General features: G+C 35.3%; 1 protein-coding gene across 1 annotated transcript; it reads right to left on the bottom strand.

Annotated features, from left to right (window-relative positions):
- Positions 1–2,576: 2,576 nt before the first annotated feature.
- Positions 2,577–19,675, bottom strand: LOC129262147 (uncharacterized). Its single transcript, XM_054900200.2, has 4 exons — positions 18,457–19,675; positions 14,796–14,892; positions 5,671–5,839; positions 2,577–4,112 (listed from the first exon to the last, which is right to left on the bottom strand). Exons 2-4 carry the CDS (start codon positions 14,854–14,856, stop codon positions 3,359–3,361), a joined length of 984 nt encoding a protein of 327 aa, XP_054756175.2. The 5' UTR covers positions 14,857–14,892; positions 18,457–19,675; the 3' UTR covers positions 2,577–3,358.
- Positions 19,676–20,811: the final 1,136 nt, after the last annotated feature.

Raw genomic sequence — 20,811 nt, 5'->3', positions numbered from 1 at the left:
ATCTTATCACATAAAAAAGAAAATACTGTTGAATATTAATATTTTTCCTGCTTACATGTAAATACCATAAATTTCATACTTTTATCATGAATAGTTGTTGAAATAGTATAAACAAATGCAAACGTTTCTTGTAAATCTACTAACCAGAACTGGTATTTGTGGAGGGAGGTTATGAGGGATATTTCTTATTTTAAAAAGCTATTTAATCTAAAATACTCTCCAGGTAGTATAGGAATTAGCATTAAATCTCATAAAAAAGCGGGACCAATATATAGAAGTAAATCAAGCAAATTGGGTTTACAAGATGTAAACAAAAAATCTTTGTGTTTTAGGCAAGGCATGAGATATTCAAAACAATTGAGGTAGCCAATAACCTATAAATGCATTTATTAAAAAAATGGATTATACTCCCTTTCGTTGACTTCAAGTTAGCACTCATACCTGAATGCAAGTAAATTTTTTAACAATCTGAAATAATTACATAATTATTAAATATATAATGACATATACAAATTTCTTTAAATTTGTGACCAGCACCTCCTGCTACTGTTTTCAAATATTCACATGAAAAAAAAGTTAATTATCTGCTTTTTCTCAACTTCCATGTAAATACTTTTTAATTATATTTTTGCTGCAATTAAAAAGATACACATTTGTGATCTTAGCTTACTTTGAAATACAACGATTACACTATAACTGTTTGGGGGAAGAGGCCAGATGTATACATTTTAGGATAGTAATAATAATAAACTTATTGTTTTCTTGCAGGATATTGCGAGGATCCTATAATTTCAATTAAATATACATGTAATTGCAAATTAAAACCATTGGCCTATTTCACAAAGACTTACAACTTATAACTTCCATAGAGACCTTGATTGTGATTAGCTGCTGAGCCCTGTTACCATGGAAGTTGCCATAACGGCAAAGTTACCATAATTGCAACTCTTTGTGAAACAGGCCCTAGAATGGGTATATCTAAGATGAAAATTAATTACCAATTCTCCATCAAAACTCTCTTGAACCAATATACCGATTCTTTCTACCACTGAAGATGAATTCTAATAGGTCCATACTACATAGGGGTGTTTAAAAAAAGAGTGAGGTATGTGTGACTTACAGTAACGCTTAAATGCAGAAGCGCACATGTCACGTAACGCAGAATCTTATGTGTTCTCTTCACATGATTTGACCAACTCGGTGATACCTTTTATATGGCAAGCAACTGGGAATTTAAGCGGGACTCTAATTCACACTTAACTCTTTCTAAAATACCACCACTGTTTGTGTCCAAAATGATTGAATTTATTTCAAATTTTTATTGCCATAATATCTTTCAATTTAGGGAGCTATTACGGTCACCGATGATAATTTGAACTAAAACGGTCAAATACCACAAGTAAATCAAGATTATTTGACATCTTACACCTGTCTCTAACTTTACTGACATGCATAATAGCCGAGGTTAAAATACCCTGGTTTACCTTAGCAGTGAAAGTTCTTAAATATAAATTAATAGCCATCACAGAAATGACCTAAAACCTCTTTTAAAACAAACTAAAGCAAAAATACAAACTTAACATTAGATAATTATTTACAATGTCAGCAGTTTATAAAATATTCAGTGTTGCAAAAGTGACAATAGATATATTTTTTCTAATAACACTTTTAAAGAAATGTAAATCTTAATGAAGTCCGGACTTCTATTCTACATTGTTTATGCAATATTATTAGCTTTGTTCAAAACGATGTCCAAAATATATAAAAAAGAAATATTATGTGAGTTAATGTTCTGTTCAAAGGCACTATTTCCCAAACACTTCACGTCAAAGCTAAAGAAAAAAACAAAAACAACTATTATATATTATAAAAAAAATCTAGATTATAAGGGCTTGTCAAGTTTACACATATCTGAGGTGATGGATAGAAATATTCTACTGTCTACAACAAAAGAAATGAGATGTTAGAAATGGTTAGGTTACAGGTATGTACCTATAAACATATACAAACAAATATGTCACCCTTTATAAACTCTTCTTCACCAGATTGATACATTTAGCCTCAGGTAATTATTAATAAATTCCTACACAATCCCTGCAGAAGAAGAATAAAGGGAAGAAAGAAGGAAGAAGAAGAAGAAGGAAAGAAGAACACTTTTTATCCCTGTTTGCAAACTTTTTACATGCATTTCTGAGAAACAGGTTAGATATTGTAGATTTTGAAGACAACTGAAAAGAGTATGAAATTGAAATAGGATATTCCATTCTCTTCACATTCTAAGAAATAGAGTGAGACAAATGTATATAAATTACTGCACAATCAAAATTGCTCTCAATTTTGCTACTTATTATATTGCACTTATTTGAAATATAAAGATTACAAAGAAATTTGAAAAAATGAATATATAAGTGTTCCCAGAGAAAGCGGTATCAAATGAAAATATAATACCTTTGTCGTTCATTCTATCATTATATATAAGTATAAATTCTGAAAATCTGGGTTTACTAAAAGAAAAAAATATTTGATTCCTTTTAGTATTCTACTAAAAGGGAATTTGTGACTATTTTGAAAGAAAATAGATCTTTATTTAAACAACAAATATAAAGGTATTAAGATTATAATACAATAATACTTTTAAGTTTATAAATAAGTGTTTGGTACCACAAAATTATAAAATAGCCTTAAAACGGACATACCACCATCCGCCGCAGTACTAGCAACGGATGGTGGTAGTAATTCGGCCATTGCTAATCACTTATTGGGCAACACTGAACAATACTGTTCTTCTTGGTTTAAGGTGCTCAGCCGTGCAAGGAGTTTCACTCACTTGCGCATGCTTGAGGTAGCGTATATCCAGCTAACAGACCCGATTCTGCGCCGCCGCCAGGAGTTTGTAAGAACCCTTGCGTTATTTTAGGTGCTTTGCTTCAATTCACGGCTGGTACTAAGCCTAATTGTTTACCTTGACAGCCAATTACAGCTCACCGTTCAGCGTCCATTGTCTCTTTTGGTTCTATAATATCGTTTCGCTCTAGCAATCTAGTCATTCATGCGATTTTACTCTGATGAGTGCATGTGTCAAAAAGCTGCAGTATGTCTCTTTTTAAGGCTATTTTATGACTTTTAAGTTTATATATCCATTAATTCCTTCTGAGCAAAAGGCATAAGTAAAATAATAATTTTTTTTAAGAAAATCAAATTGATTAATTTTACATTATAATGTTCATGTATGTAGAAAGATACATCCATTGGAATGCTTCAACAGTAAAAATATTGATCATTTACTTACACTGTGATCAAAGTACAACTATAAATCAATCAATTATTATTCCTTGCAATTTAGTTTGCAATACTGTGATCATACCATCTCACCATCACCCTTCTGGCCTATGACCCCCGGGTCGCTCCTAACATTGGCAACCTTCCGATGACTAGCCCCCACGTGAGGGCTATCTGGTGTGGGTGCTACTGCCGGGGGCAGGGGGTGAGGACAGGTGCATTGGGGTGCAGATGATGGGGGTTGATGGGTAGATGCACTTGTTGAAGGTATGTCTTTCATCTCCGTACAGGGGAGATGACCATTGTTTAAAGGCTCTCCGGAGTTCATGTGTCTCTTGTTATGAGCCTCTAGCTCCACCACTGTAAAGTCCGCCCCCGTTATGACCTTCGTGTGACCTTGAGGAAGGTCACATGTGCAGATAGCTTCCACAGGAGAGCATCCTCCATCGCTGAGCTCAGATTGCACAGAGTCTCTACCTTTCCGGTGATTTGGGTGCTGGAACCGCATGGAATGAGGACAGAACGGAGAATTCCCTGTACACTCTGAGATGGAGTTGCCCTTGGGTGATCGTCGTCCAGCCAGGGGAGAGTCGTACGACTTGCGGCAAGTGCAGACCTCCTTGCTGTCATGGCAACCCGAGTGACGGTGATGTGATTTGGGGGAGCTGCTGGATCTGTGGGATTTGGGTGAATGCTTGCTTCCATGGTGGTTTTTATGTGACGATACATTGTCATGGTGACCATCGTGGAAACTGCTTTGTCGGCTTCCTTGGTTGCTACGGTGGCTTTTGTGGCTCCCAAGTCGCTGGTGACTTTTGGTTTTTGAAAGCAATCTGAAATTAGGAGAGTGCAATGGACAATGAAATTAAGTGAAGTACACGGTTACTTGAACTAATGTAGTCTTGTCTCTAATGAGAAGATTAAAAAGAACAAAATGCCAGGGCACTATCAAGATGGATAATAGAAAATATGAACTTGCTTGTACTAGAGTAAAAGATACTGACAGAGAAAGCAGACTTGGAAGAGAGGGATAGCGAGAAGAAAACAGAGAAAGGGATCAAAGCAGCAAATGAAAGAGAAAGGGCGAGGGGAAAGAGAACAAGAGAGGCAAAGAAAAAGGGGAGACTGTGAGACAAGATAAACAGACAGATAAACAAGATGGAGAAGGGTGATGGTGAGAAGAAAGGAGAGGAAGACATAAAAGAAAAGTAGGGAAAAGAGAGACGAAAAAGAAGTAAAGAGACAGAAGGAGAGTGGAAATTTAAGTTGAGGGAAGAATCGAGAGAGGAGGATTGGGAGAATGAGAAGATAAATAGAGAGAGAAACAGCTTTCTTCCATTACAAACACAAAGTCTTTATGTAATATAATTGCAGCATGATTGTAAAATAGGAATTTATTCGCAAGATGCTGTTGAAGAGATAGCTGATGAGATCACCAACATCATCAAGAGACTTTGGTAGTAAACAAGTTAAACTCTATATAAATATCACTGAAGGTAATTAATACTCCCACGCTATCCCGGCGGCCTCATGTGAGAAATATATTGGACTGAAAATAGTATCTTTCTGCCAAATGTAATCACCATGAAAACACAGAATCCGACATATTTGAAAACATACTTCTTGCGCCTCTTCACTTTGAGACCAATGGGTGTACCAAGAGTCATAAGCAATTGGCAAGAAACGTTACGAAGTAGTTTGCTCTGCAATATTTCCCCCTGATTGAGTGCCATAATATAGAATTACCATGGCAACATAGTAGCTGAGACATTAAACAAAACGTGTCTTGCACATCTTGTAAGCAATGTACAAAAACCGAAGGAGTAAATTGATCTTCAGAAATTTGCAAAGGAATGACTGCCAATGGTGCCAGAATGCTTTCGGTTCAGTTGCAGGAAAGAGTTAAAATTGAATACGAGTAGAAAAAATTAAAAATTCAGATTTTCAACCGATGAAACGCCCATATCAGGGACTTTTGTGCTTGATTTTTTGAGTTGTGCTTAAACGGAACTTTATCTTTCTGCAAAAAACATTGATCGATCAGACAAGCTAGGTTACCATGGGCTCATCTGAGCAGACCGGATATGACGACTCAGTGGTAGAGTGCCTGCCTCATTAACGGGAGGTCACGGGTTTGCTTCCCGGCCGGGTCATACCAAAATGGGACCAGCTTCTGCCTTCTTGCTAGGCGCTCAGAATTAGATTGGAGAAGGGTAATATTTACATGCTATGTCATGTAGGGCCAGCTGGAAGAACAGCTTACAGCTGTAGTGGCTACCCTGGGTGAATAAGTGTTTATCAACTTTCTACTCCAGTTCAAATTCAAGATCACTGCCAATTCCTATATTCCTTCAAAGTTTATTTTTCAGGGGCATTATAAAACCTACTTACTGCCTTCTGACAAGAAAGTACCAGATGACGATGGCTACAAGGACCAGGATTAAACTGGCTGCTGATGCTGCTACTGAGATAGCAGTCGGGTCTGATTGACCGTTGGGGTTCCCGTCATTAGCGGCTCCACCATCCGTTGTCTTCTCCATCACAGGAGTATATACAACAACTGCGGGAGATAAAAACAGGAATGAAAATAAATGTAATCAGGGGTTGACGTAGCTGGATAAACATGATACTTTACAAAAACCTATCATTGTGCATGAAAAATACAGCACATGAAATAGTATTGAATTTAACCCAGCAGGGTCTGCCACTGATGACGATATTCACCGTTCATGGAATAAGAAAGCAAGTTATAGACGATAAATTTTCTGTAAAAAATAAATGAAATGTGTGCCATTCATCAGCAATGCAATATACAATGGTGTTTTGACAAAGATACCATTCTAGTTTTGGTTTCATAAAAAATCATTTCTAAAAAACAAAGTTACTAAATTGATGAAAAGCACTGCCACCTCAGAAAAAAAGAGATAGATATATCTATTAAAAAAAAGAATTAATAATAAGAATTGCAAGGAATGTAGAGGAGTTAAATAGTACAACTACAGTCTTGAAAGATAGCTTTATTTTTAACAAAAAAAGCATCAGAAATAATAATACAACCCCCATATCTGTATGATGTTCAACATTGCATAAACTCATGAACAGGATGTGCATTTTGTAACAAAAATATAAAAGGGATTATTGTCAGGTTTCTTGCAAAGAGAAATATTATTGCATGAACTGAAGGGGAAGTCGCTGAGAATAGATCTCATTTGGTATATTTACAAACATTATGAAACTGGTTTCCATGACAACCATCTTAATTGAGCACGATAACAATATCGCCAATCTCTCCGCTTGCTAGTCAAGTGTGCTTCATGACAACTCCCTCGTGTGACAAGTTATTCATGCATTGTTGGAGATAAAGTAGTATGTTGTGCAAATAAAAGCATCATTTGAAAAAAAAAAAGTTGGAGCTATTGAGTGGTTTGATGATGAAGCACACATCTATGAAATTATTAAGAATGCAAAGAAATCATCTCTTGCTCTAATGAACACAGAAATACCATATTTTAAAAAAAAACTATACCTATGGGTTTGCCATGACTCTTCAAATCGATCTTGTTATATTTCAAATAACGGTGCATTTTCAACAATGTTTTGACGAGACTTTTCCCCCAAAATCATACCTACAATCCAAATTACAAAAAATGATATCATTGTAGATAGCATGAAGTAATGAAAAAAAAAAACAACTTTGGGACCATCAACTGCTAGGATCAACACACTACTTACATATATATATATATATCTTTCTACATCTGCATTTAAGGCGAATTTTTTTGCCTTCTTTCAATGTTCGCAATGCGCCTCTGCATTCCAAAACCCTAAACCATATTATGTTTTCTAGATTCAAGTACAACATTTTCTGGCAAAGACAAGATCAAAATGACAAAGTGCAACTCTACATAGTAGGACCTACGTATCAAGCGGGATACATTTTTAAAAAGTCCGGACAAGGATAAGTTGGGAAGAGTATTGCCAAGCACCTATGTCTATTTGCAACCAGTACTTGATCAATATGGATAGGAGATGGCATCTAGTTCTGGACTTTATTGGAGAGAAAGAGAAAGGGAGGATGGAAAAAGAGTAAGGGGGAGAGAGAGAGAGAGAGAGAGAGAGGGGGGGGGGGGGAGAAAGACAGAGGCTGGTGGTGAAGGAGAATCAGAGAGAGAGAACGGCTAGGGAGAATCTAAAAATTTAGGTAACTTAGGCACACAAAAAACAAATTTATTGTAGTAAGAAAGGAGATAAATATCAATAAGGAAGAAAGAAAACAAATCAGATAAAAATGGACAGTAAAAATGGTTTGCTTCGAAGTTATCTATAATGCATTAGAGAACAAGGAGAGATTGATAAAATAGATGAGAATATGAAATAAGATAAAAAATGTCTTCAGATTATGAAGCAGAAAATGACATTTTTTTAAAGAAAAGAGATGAGAGCATGAATGATAGTAAAATGATATAATACACAGCTTCAGTAGTATATTAGACAAATTTTTGGAAAAAGAGAAAATAAAAAATGATAAGCCTTAAAGATGTAGCAGTATTACACAGAAAAAGATGCAAAGATAAAACAGTAAGTAACAGGTGACACAATTTTTTTTCAGAAAACAAGGCACACATGAATGATAAGATATAAAGGCAACAAACTGACATATTTTCAAGAATGGAGAGGAAATAATTATAAAAGAGATTTCTTGCTGAAACATGCAGGTGTCCTATCTCAACACTCGAGCATGTGAATTTTGAGGTGACTTTTATATGAATCAAGGGAAAACAAAATAGATAACGGATTATTAATGTTTCACTGAGAATATGGAAAGGATAAAAGAGGAGGTAGAGAGTGAGAAAGAGAGGAATACGAAGGAGAGGATGCAAGAGGAAGTAAGAGAGAGCGTGAAACACAGAGAGAGGGGGGCAGAAGGGGAGAGAGGAGAGGAGAAAGAATGAACAGAAAGAGAGAGAGGGTGAGGGGAAGAGAGAAGGGAGATGAAGAGGGAATAGAGTGAGAGAAGGAAGGGGGGTGGGGTGGTAGAAGGGACAAACAGAGATTCCTAATATAAATCACCAAACCCAAATGTGATTAAGCATCACAAACCAAATGTATGATGATAAAACTTTCTGCACTAAAGTAACGTTGATGCAGAGAATTATTTTCAGCTGCTTTTCTGCTGATGTGTGCTGAATTCATTATTAAGTAACAACATGGTGAACCAAAAAGGGAAAGTAAATAAATTTGCAATTCACATTCAACACAATTACATGATATACATGTGAGAAAACATCCAGAAGTCTGCAATTTTTAATTTTGTAGATCTAAATCTGTTCAATCTGAAAAGAAAACACAAGAGGATTCAGAAAGTTTCTTACATATTTTATTTTTTGTCTAAGATGTAGATCTGAAATTTACTTTTGGTTTAATTCCTAGAATAAAAAGGAAAAGATCCATAATATTTTTTATTGCATATTCAAAATCTCATTCACATCTTTTTGTGAAGAATATTCTCATTAATTTGCAAGGATAATTCTTTTTTTTAAATCAAATAAGCTTCAACTGACTTCATGCATAGAAATGGTGAAAAAATTAATGAAAAACCATTATTCCAAAATAATTCATTCCCTTTTTCACATTGAATAGGCATTTCTGCATCCTTAATGATTTGTTTGAAGCTAAAATGTTAAGCTCTCATTCTGAATTACTTTTTCACCTCAAAAGCCAGGACAGAACACATAGAAGATTTCTTAAGAGAATTCTTTGCTTCAAGAAACATCAAAGGCTGAAAGAGCAAACTGTATTTACCTCTTATACCGATGATTGATGAGTTACTTATTCCTGTTTTTATAAATAGTTATGTGTGACTTTAAGTCATGTGGATATGTCAATATTACACAAAATTGAATGAGAATGTAAATGATGACCATGCAGTAGCAGAACCCCCCTGAGCATGATTCGGCCTATGCAATGATGTGTTCAATATTGCACAAAATTTGGAACGATAATGCCAAGATACATCACTTTAATTTCTTGTTAAAACTGCCCAAGACTGTATGTCAAGGATTAGGGCAAGATACCTTCCATACGACGGGGATGATAAAGATTTTGAACCTGAATGACCTGAGGCACGTTGATCAAAAATTGAAATAAAAATCATACACAGGTCCCAAATGCACATGTTCGATTGGTTAAAAATCAATAAAATATGAGCTTCGTTTGATCACAACTCTTTCTGTAACAGGCCCCTTGTGCATCTCCAAGATAGCTTAAGTCTGGGGAGCAGTCCATGAAGTTATCTGTTACCGATCTTCATGGACAAGTGTTAAAAGCTACTAAATCCTTGCAACTGATTGGCCGAGACAAAAAGAAGGTCCATGAAATGCACCCTTGTTCACTTGTTTCACATCTAATGAAGATAGTCATTTAAAATGCTGTACTACTCTCGGCCCTGTTTCACAAGGCATAATTTCAATAACACATTCTAAAGGGGAGGGGTTTTGCAAGAATGAATGTTGCTATATAATCATTTATGAATAAGTTCTTAATATATTTGGGAAGAATTTCTGAAATGGTGGCATATAAATTTAGATATTAACCTACAATTAAAGGAAGAGGATATTTTGTTTAGTATATTAGTTGGAAGTTCACACACGTTTCTATCGAATCTATGTTTTGGTTTTAGGTAAAAAAAACATGAAACATTCATGCAGACATTTAGACATTTTTCCAACTTTTGATTTGTTTTGGGTTAAGTTGAAACTAACTTATGTCATGAAAAAACAACCAGGTATTAAGAATAGGCAAATATGTTAATTTGAAAATTCTGCATACTTCATTTTTATAATTCATTGGCCACTTAAAAAAGGGAATTTGGAAGTTATGTCATCCAGTTATTGAATGCAGTTGTGTTTGAAGTATTTTTCTAGGAGAAGATATTGGGGTATGTGCACCTGCCACCTGTTATATTTCATTTTTTTCCCTTGCTTTGTCTTTTTAATGTACATAGGTAATGTTTATTTTTATTTAGGAAGTATTTCTAATGAAAATCATTGAAAAATAAAAGAAATTCTTAATATATACTATAGTTCTTAATCTATAGTTTACTATTCAGGGATTACTACTAACCTATTTTTATAGATTACTAGGTATTTTTTTTGGATTATCAATAATTAATATCACATAGTGTAGTGTTAAAAGATCGAATTTTTTTTTTACTTTACATCATTTTGACTTCCAGGTACTTGGAATATATATTATCATGAAATCAAGTCGATAAATATTGCACCTACTTTATATTTCAATGCATACAACTGAGATTGATAGAGCAGGTAAAACTACCCACTCCCTAGCTAGCTGACTTGAAAGAACAACTTTTATTTTAAAGATAGCCATCAAAGGACAGCATTCTTTGCATGTGGGACTAACAGGTTACTCCAAAGTCCCTTGACACCTCTGGCAGAGGAATGATGTTTTATTTAAGCTGATATTTATCACACAGAGCTGCAAGAAAGCGATATCTGACGGCTGAAAGTAATAGCATCCCACACGATTCTTTAAAAATGAAAGTCAATACTCGTGGGGACTTGCTACTCCCATCATTGGCTAAATGTCAGATTTTCAGGCGAGATTTTCAAGGTAGTGTTATAAATAGGTTGTTTTGTTTTGGATTGTAAAAAAAGGTGTTTACTGGATCTAAGCAAATGCCAAGTATTATCGTGGTGACATTCAGATGGGGGGTAGGTGGGTGAAAGTTTATGAGCCAGGCATTGTTTTTGTTTTGTGAATTCTGTGAATTGAGGAATATACACTGTAAAAAAAACCCTGATTTTACAGGAAAAAAAAGAAGATTTTGCAGAAAGCAATAACAGAATCATTCTGTAAATTCATAAAACAGGAATTTCTCTGCAATTTAACAGAACAGGTCTGTTTAAAAAGGGGAAAAGGGTGTTTTATTAAAGAAAAATTGTAAGGTTCCATACACCAAATACCAATTTCCTGTAAGATTACGCAATCTGGTAAGATTATCGGTGTTCTCTAGACTCTGCTGCAGGAACTTCTTTTATTTTAAGGATAAATTTTCTAACAGTGTACATACTGCTTAGCCATCAGGAAGACATCCACTAGCTGATGTCTTCCTGATGGATGAGTGAGACGCTGTTTCAAAAATTGAGTTTGATGTGTTTCTAATAGTTATCAACTGGCCATCGGCTAGCCGATGTCTTGCTGATAACTGGGAAAGAAACTATCAAGAATACATCCGGTAGCTGATGAGTGCTGATAGCTACCAAACAATTGTCTAAATGCTATCTGATCGGATGACTATCCGGTGGCTATCGGATGGCATTCTTTTTTTATACAGGTAAACACCATCCAAATAACGTGACATGAACATGTCTTAAGAATAAATTTGTAAAATAGGGGGTAAATTCAGAGGAAACGTTAGAACTAAGCCAGGGGAACAACACAAAGAAATCCTGAATACTGAAGAAAATATTTTTCATTTCAGAATCACATTTGACAAATACAGAAGTTTGATTAGAAAATGTGTTTTGTAGAAAATTTAGAGGAAAAGGTGGGGCTTCTCTGGTGCAGATGATGTTTATGTTTTTAAGGGGAATCTAGAGTTTGTTTAGAGCTTGTTTTCTACTTTTGTTAATTAAGACAGATATTTATACTGATAACCAGACAAGCCAAAATATAGTTCCCCATTTCATTTCCTTGTAATTCAATTTCATCTGTCATATTCAATTTCACCTGGCATTAAAATCCACTTCAGAACAATCATCTCCAGCTGAGTTAAGAAAAAGTATGATGACATTCTCAATTTATTTGAGTGCACTATATAAATGTCATATCATTTACCATGTTCACATTGAAGATGTATACGGTTTTTAGAATACAAACTCAACGTGAACTTGTTCTTCTTCATTTATGGATATTCGAACTTAAACTACATATTTTCATCACATATTCATGTGTATGTGTAATATATTAACATTCTGCATTTATACCAAATCAAGTACCCATTATAACATTAGTGCTACCTGAATAAGCACACTATTAGGACTCATTATAATAAACTTTTCCGGTTCAGTAATTGACCTATATACTCTATCCTAAAGATCAATCTTAACTACAGAAGACTACTAACAACATAACTGGTCATCTAGAAGGCATACACACTGTCCCTTTGTAAACAGAAAAACATGATTGGTCGAACTGATGACATGTGCGAAAGAATATGTCATCTATATAGACAGCGCTACGCATGGACATGTACATGTGTGCATTCTTCATGAGAAATGATGGTGTTGTTGGCTTTCCATAGTTAAGATTGAATTAAATCAATCACTCTGAACAGGTTCAGGTAGAGGTGTGTGAAAGAATCCTCAATGTCAATTAGAGCTTAATGAATTGCAGCCCGTCTTCCTCACACCGCACCCCTATCAGTAACGCAGCGGGGTGGTAAACAGCTACCATTTTGTGCTAGTCTACTACTAAACATATAACTTGCTCCTTGAAGTGTGAAATTACAGAACAGCTGGGGTCTCCAATCTCCTGATGAAATAACCTAAACGGAATATGACATCCAGCCTCACTTTTGATCCCATTATCAATCTAATTATCTATTCTTGGAGAAAACCCTACAGAAATCGTTTGGATGTTGGTGAATTTCCATTGTCAAGCTCAAAAGGAATGATGCACAATACAGGTTCTTTCATACCTTTGTCGTTAAACCACCAAAATAAGAACACAAAACATAGGAGTACATCAATACAGAGACTGCATGAGTATAACCTCCATGAAGTAAGTAACCCCCCCCCAAAAAGACCCACTTTTTTTTCTAACAGTGATATCTGATCAAGCTCAATAAGTGACAATAATTTATTCTCATCTCAAACTTCTTTCATGAGTTGGACAGCTTATTCTGTTGGATAGTTATTTTGAGTATCAGAACATGTTTTTCTTGTGCATTGTTAGAAATTTGGAATCTGGGATGGTTGGAGGGTCGTTATGTATGAAACATGCCCCCCCTTACCCCAATTTGATTTTATTGCCGCTACCTGTCAATGAGCACAACCTCTCCTTTCTTCTTTTAGCTTGGCAGGTTTTATGAGAATTAAGATATCTATTTGACATTGTGAGAAGCTCATGCTTTCACAGAAAATCTAAAATGTTGCACTTTTAAAAAAATTGAAACAATTACATATAAAGTATAAACATATCTCATACTTAATATAAGTTGTACGTATCAAACATGAAATACTTTTTGTATTATGAAAAGAAAAATAAATAATTAGTTGATTACATATCACTTTTTGGCATGCACTCTGAATTCAGTAAGTTATACCAGATCTTTATACTTAACAAATTGCTATAATAATTGATTGTGGACTTCAACAGAAAGACAAGACATCACCCTAGCTATCCTGTTTAGCAACATTAGAATCTTCAATCCACAAACCACAAAACCTTATATTTTTTGGCACATCTTTTTCAGGCAATTGCCCATGTAAGTCTCTTGATCGATATTGGAGGCTGAAAAAACACAATCTGAAATTGTAATAAAAAATTGGAACGATCAATACTGTCAAAATGAGATAGAGAGGATGGGAAAGAACATGCTTGGAAAAAGTAAAGAATGAAAAGAAAGCAAAATGAGGAAATAGGAAGAGAGGCATTACACCCCCCTCCCACACACACAAAATAAAATAGATAAATAAATAAAATGATAATAGTAATAATAAAAAAAAATTAGACAAATTAGTCAAGAGAAATAGAAGGTTCAAAACTACTACAAAACTCTTGTAACATATAGTCAATTTGTTTTTAAATGTTGGAGAAATTGAACAGATAAAGGGAAGAAGAGAAAGGGTGATATGTGAGACTGATAATTTGATAGTTTTTATTCTCGTCTTTGGTGTCATCTTGTGTAGTCATCTGGGGTAGAGAAAAGTTAGAGAGTGGAACAAAAGAGAAGAGGGGGATAAGGTAATATTGAATAATAGGATCGTTCTTCCCCTCCCTCTCTCTCCCTCTACCCCTCTTTCTCTCATCTGTTCTCACTTCAATGTAAGAGAGAGAGAGAGCTTCAATTTTTAAGATAGTGAAAATGAAAAAGAGGAGAAAAATAATGAATATAAGTTGTTTAAATCCTCTTCAATCTCATCACTGATGTCCATTCAGGTAGAATTCAGAAAAAAAAGAATAGCAAATACAAGAACAAAAGGGAAGCAGGTGACAGCGACAAAGATGTAAAAAAGAGCCAAAAAAAATCAGACTTGAATAGATGATTATGAAAAGAGGTATCAAATAATAAGCTTATAACACTTGATTTCCTTATTTAATATAAGAGAGAAACAAAGTGGAATAAAAATAATACAAGGGAAAATTGAGGAGAAAATTAATAGGAGAGAAAACAAGACACAGATGAATACCGGAAGAGAATGGAATGGAAAAATGGGCTAAATGACAAGCTGTCTATCTTACTTCAAATGATGGGCGACCCTCAGACTCACCTGATTCAGCAGATAATGTGGTTTCCATGGGAACGGTAGACATTCTTGACGTTGGTGTCATTCTCTTGGCAAGGCGAAGATAGTCTGAGGTTGGAATCTGATTTGGAGAAAAGCAGGAAGCGAGAAATGCATCATCAGGGATGGAACTTCAGAGAGCGTTAATGGCATTTAACAAAAAATAGTGACCTTGAGAGTCGTCTCGATTTCCTTTTGATGAAAATGATGCAACCATTCTGGCATGGTACCTTGGTATATATCAAACCCCTTGTGAAATATATTATGAATATTCCCTATCAATTTGATTTACAGCAAGTGGGATAACAATGGAGAGTGAAGATAGGGGTGTAATAGCATTACATACGACACGGTTGAATTCAAACCGACTTTCTTTTAGCCTTTAACCAGGGCAGAGGAAGAGAGATTGGCGGGTGATGTATAAATCAAATTAACCACAGGAGTTGATGCAATTCTTATTCTCAGCATTCTAAATCATTTGCACACACCCACACAAGTTACTGAATTGAAGATATTTACTGTTCAGAATTCCACAAATCCTGATGCACATTGTATCATCTAGGAGGCGCGATAGCTCAGTCGGTAGAGCGGGGGTTTCGGATTCCGGTGACCCGGGTTCGATTCCCAAGTGGTGCGCTAGTGCCCTTTGGTAAGGCATTTATCCTCATTACCAGGTCCCTCGGAGAGGACCTTAAGCCGTTGGTCCCCTGGTTGCTTGCTCACAGGCATTAGTGCTTTCTTAGCAGTCAGGTAAAACAACCTCGATATATATATCTACATACTGGGGATTTCTTTTTTTAGAATGAAGGGATGCTTAATGGAAATCCTATTGAGATTGGAGAAAATTACTAACGCAAACTTTGCATAAAGACGAGTGATTAAGAAAAGAACCGGTGCATTAAGTGCACAGGAATGAATGAGATCTTACTGCGTGGGAAAAGTATTACACATATTATTTGACACATGTATTAAATGAATAAATTTTATATACAAAACATGTATCATTCTTTAGATTATTTATCCTTGTTTTATATAAATCTAGTTAGATGATATTAGTTCCCAACCAGTGTATACAGTTTGAATAGATGTTATATATACTAATGATCGCTAGAGGGTATTCATTTGTCTCGCAATCTACTATGGTCAACAAGGAAATTTGTGATCACTCTCGCAAAAAGTGTTCACTAGCTTTCTAGGAAATTTGTGATCACTCTCGCAAAAAGTGTTCACTAGCTTACAAGTTCACGAGCTTTCAAGTGAGAGTGATCACGAATTTCCTTGTTGACCATAGTAGATTGCGAGACAAATGAATATACCTCTAGCGATTATTTCATCCCGCAATAATGAACCTATTTAGTATACTAATGATGTCCAAAAGAAAAGAGTGCAATTAAGTTCCAAATATTGAATAATACAATTCCAGCAATTTAGATGGTTTGAGAGCTTTTTGTAAATATGTAATACAGTTCCTTCATGGATATTAAGTATCAAGCCTATAATGAAAATAAACATGTGAATAAAAGGGCAAGTACAATGCAAGCATTATTTCATCATAGTTATTTTCGTTGACTTTTGCATTTTTCATGTATTTTACTATCATTATCATAACAACTATTGATGATAATGATACTACTACTACTACTACTACTATACTACTACTACTACACTACTACTACTACTACTACCACTACTACTACTACTACTACTACTATTACTACTACTACTACTACTACTACTACTACTACTACTACTACTACTACTACTACTGCTACTTCTACTGCTTCTTCTACTACTACCATACTACTACTATTACTACTTCTACTGCTGCTACTACTACTACTACGACGACGATGACTACTTCTACTACTACTCCTAGTCAATACAACACATCATTTATGTAATGATCATTTCAATAAGCAAATGTAAGCATCACACTGTGAGTCTAGTCTTTTGGCAGGCTTTGAGCCATTTTCAATTCTATTTTCTTCTTTTCTTGAATCAGTGATCACCAGGTATAGCTAAAAGTAATAGTTGACTACTGGTTTTTAGATAATGTAAATGGAGATGAAAATTTCCAGTATTTAAAGCAAACATATGAATAAAATGGAAAGTAGTGATAACTACTTAAAGGAGAATGAAACTCTTGGAGCAAGTTAGCTTTTGTGAAAGCAGAAAAATCAAAGAATAAGATCAACAAAAGTTTGAGTAAAATAGGACTAGCAATAGAAGAGTTATGAGCATTTGAATATCGAGATCACTAATGCTATGGAGATCCTCCCATTGGCAATGCGACCAAGATCTATGATGTCACAGATGAACAACTCTCCCCTTTTGGACACTGAAAATATACCCCAAAACATCTCTTTTTGCTCATTCTAATCATATGACAAACGATTCATCAATGATATAATTTTGTGAAACCTCTGTACTTGTCCTCTCATAAAGAGAACACATCACCTTGTGATAGACTCTATAAAAGTGAGAATATAAGTGAAATAAGTACTAAAGTAATGAGGGAGTTGTACGTGTGTGACATCACAGATCTTGGTCGCATTGCCAATGGGAGGATCTACATGGCATTAGTGATCTCGACATTCAAATGCTCATAACTTTCTTATTATTCATTCAATCTTCCTCAAACTTTCAACAATATGTTTCTTTGATTTTTCTCTTTGATATGGATTCAGCTGGTTTCAAGGGTTTCATTCTCCTTTAAAGATACATTTTAGACACCTAAACCATAGCCATATCTTGTCACTGTAGGAATAGTAAAAGCACATCATGTGGGTCAACATCTCCATTATAACCACAATCACAATCCCTGTAAAACAGGAAACAACAATCAAGGCTAGTGCTATGTGTGTGTGGGGGGGGGGGGGGGGCAGGGTGACAACCCCTATACATTTCTGAGAAGTGAAGAAAAAACATAAACAAAGAAGAGTATGAAAAAAAGGTCAAGGTATCTTACTCCATAATACCCCTACTATGTAATCAAGAAAAAATATGAAGCCACCTTTGGTGGTTTGGCCCCCTGTTCTATCAAAATACCCTGATGTTGCCCCTTGTTTGCTAAGAAATCTGGATACACCTTTCAGACAGTCCATCAAAACCAACCTGTCAACCCCACATCCACCCCCCAAAAAAATAAAAAACAAAAATAAAAAAGACAGATAAAAATTCATTTTGAAATAACCTATACACTGTATGTATCAGACTTGGCCACAGACAGAAGGAAATTTCAAATATCAGTTTGAAATAATCTTCTCACTTGTATAAACAAACCATACCAAATAAAGATAGCATAGTTGCCATACATATTCAAGACACTTTTTAGACACAGCCCGTAATATCGATCGTGTCACGCCCTCAATAAAAAGTGAAAGAATTAGCGCAATATGGGTTAAGAAATCCTTCACAATAGTTTTATGAGCCTTGAGGATTAATAGGCTAGAACTAGAACTTGAATTGTACCTCTAAAATATCCCCCCACCCATCGAAAGCAGAACACAAAGATTAAAGATGATAGCTGTATATTCAAGTTTCCGAAGACACCTTTTAGTTAGGTTATTACCGGGTTATCACAACTGTCAACAAAAAAGCAGATGGACATGAGCCAAGCAATTAGAGAGAGTAGGTATTTACCCACCTTATCACCCAGAGGCCAGTGATAAAATGTCTTTATATCCAACCAGTAGTAATCAACTGAGGGAATGAAAGGCTAGCTGAGAAGCACAAGGTTCACGCATGATGCTGAAATCAAGTTCAAATAGCTTCATGTGGCCTGGCTCTCAGCTATCACATGTCATCCATATCACCCCCAGGGTTCGCGGGAAGATGATGAACGTCGTTGTCGATGGCAACCAATGCTTCCTTCAAGACGCCTGCCTTTGAACGCACATGAAGGAGAATAGCATCCGTGCGACGCTTGTGTCTCTGTGAGTTGCACACTGCCCACTTTGATTCACGCTCGCTATCTGACTGACTGAGTGGTGTATGTGTGCTTGCCAGTTGATAAAACTTGGCACGCTATTAGGACGTGTGACGACAGCAATGCTGAGTGTGCTATTAAGTCATTGCAAGGGATGAGGATGCTGTCATCTCATGATTCCATCATGTAGCACTAGGTCACAACTTGCTAATAACCTCAATAAAAATGTTTCATCTCATACTGAGGCTTTATTACATAAAATTTGATAAATCCTATTTTTATCAGTCTCAAATAAAACATCAGTTTATCAGTCTCTGCTGTCAAGTCAGCTGTCTAATTCCATATTTTGATTCTTTTGCCGTCTCCTAAATATCATCTTACATATATCACATATTAGTCAAGCAAATTTTTTCTTAGATTTCACTTCGCTGAAGAATGTTGCCATGACAACCCCTTATAATAGCGATGGCATGTTGGTGTGAAGACAAAAATGTTCTCTCACATGAATTCATTTGTCTTCCAGGAGGAAAAAGAAAGTGAATTTACAAGAAGCTGTGCTTGTAGATTACATCCCCATTCTTCTTCTCTCCTTCAACAATCTCCTTCGCTTTTTATCAGGAAACAAGTCATCAGCATCCTCGATGATCATGCCTTCCCACACTGCATTGCCACGGCCTGGCAGGTTTACACCATTCTCAAAGTATATATACTCTAAGTGTACTCCAAACAAGCCCTGATACTGGTACGTGACTCTGCGTTGCAAAGCATGATACTCATCACGAATGATGCTCTCCGTCTGTAATGCAAATGGTGGTGCTGGTAACCGACGCGTTACCCCGCATTCTAATTGCAATCTTCCTGTTCCCAGGATCACTATCACGCCACAACCTCTCACTCGATCCAGAGGCCAATGTTCCTAAAGAGTCTTCACATGATCTGTAAAATAAAAACAAAAGTAGTTTAGAAAATTAAAAAGCGTCATACTGCCATTAAAACAAAAGGACAATTCACTTCGTTGCTCGGTTGCCAAGGAGATAATCTTAATCAAAATTGATAATTTCTGCACTGCCAGTCTTGCAACTAAATGAGATTTAATTTCTTTAGTAGAAAGTATTTACAAGAAGGATAAATATAACTTGGGATACTGCTCAGACAATTATGAATACCAAAGAACATTTCCTTGGTAAGCCGTGAAGATGTCAAATTTGACAATATTGTATTCAATCAAAGTTATTTCTATCTCACTACATTCTCAAAGCATAATATGGTGTGAAGAATTCTGAGAAATGACGTCAAAGGACATGTGTTAGTAACAACACCATAACCTTCAATTTGAAGACAGATTTTTCTGCGTTAAAAAGCATACCTATGCAGTCACATGTTTATTTTACCTTGTAATATGTATGTTGTCATAAATTTTGGTTATTGATAAGAAATACAGGTAAAACAATTTTCTTCAGTCAGAATTAATATTTAGTATCTGGTTTAGCATATTGAAAATAAAGAGAAATTCAAAATTACAATATCTTATCTCAAATATAATGGTAAATACTACTATTTGTGTTTATCAACAATATTGGTCAAGATTGCCCAATTTGATGGTCACTAATATTTTCTAGAATTCTAATTGGCTTAGCAATTATTTTAGTTGGACAAATTGATGAAATTGTAAAAGTTAATTCTGCCCCAACATGCTCATGACCTCATACAGTTTATATTCATATTTCACAAGTTGTCACTTAATTGTGATCGTAACATCATCTTATATTTAAAGGTCACTATTGGTGAACAAACATAGAGTTAATCATAACATTTCATGAATAATGTTGTTGTTTATGTTACCATAATACATGTAGTAATTTTTAATTCAAAATAACTATTTCATCAAATGTTTCATAAGCAGCTTCTATTTCCAAATATATCTCAACCCCCATAAAACAATCTCCTCCAACAATAATGCGATTAGCTTGTAGCCTTTCAGCATTATCTTAAGTCTTTATCTATTCTGGGGTTTCATACAAATTCTTTGTTTATCAATATACTTTTTCCGAGTTCTGAGTTTCATTAGTGTTT

Source organism: Lytechinus pictus, chromosome 5, assembly GCF_037042905.1.
Source record: "Lytechinus pictus isolate F3 Inbred chromosome 5, Lp3.0, whole genome shotgun sequence".
NCBI lineage: Eukaryota > Metazoa > Echinodermata > Echinoidea > Temnopleuroida > Toxopneustidae > Lytechinus > Lytechinus pictus.
The sequence above is the reverse complement of the archived record's forward strand: the minus strand, read 5'-3'. Positions and strand labels throughout refer to the sequence as shown.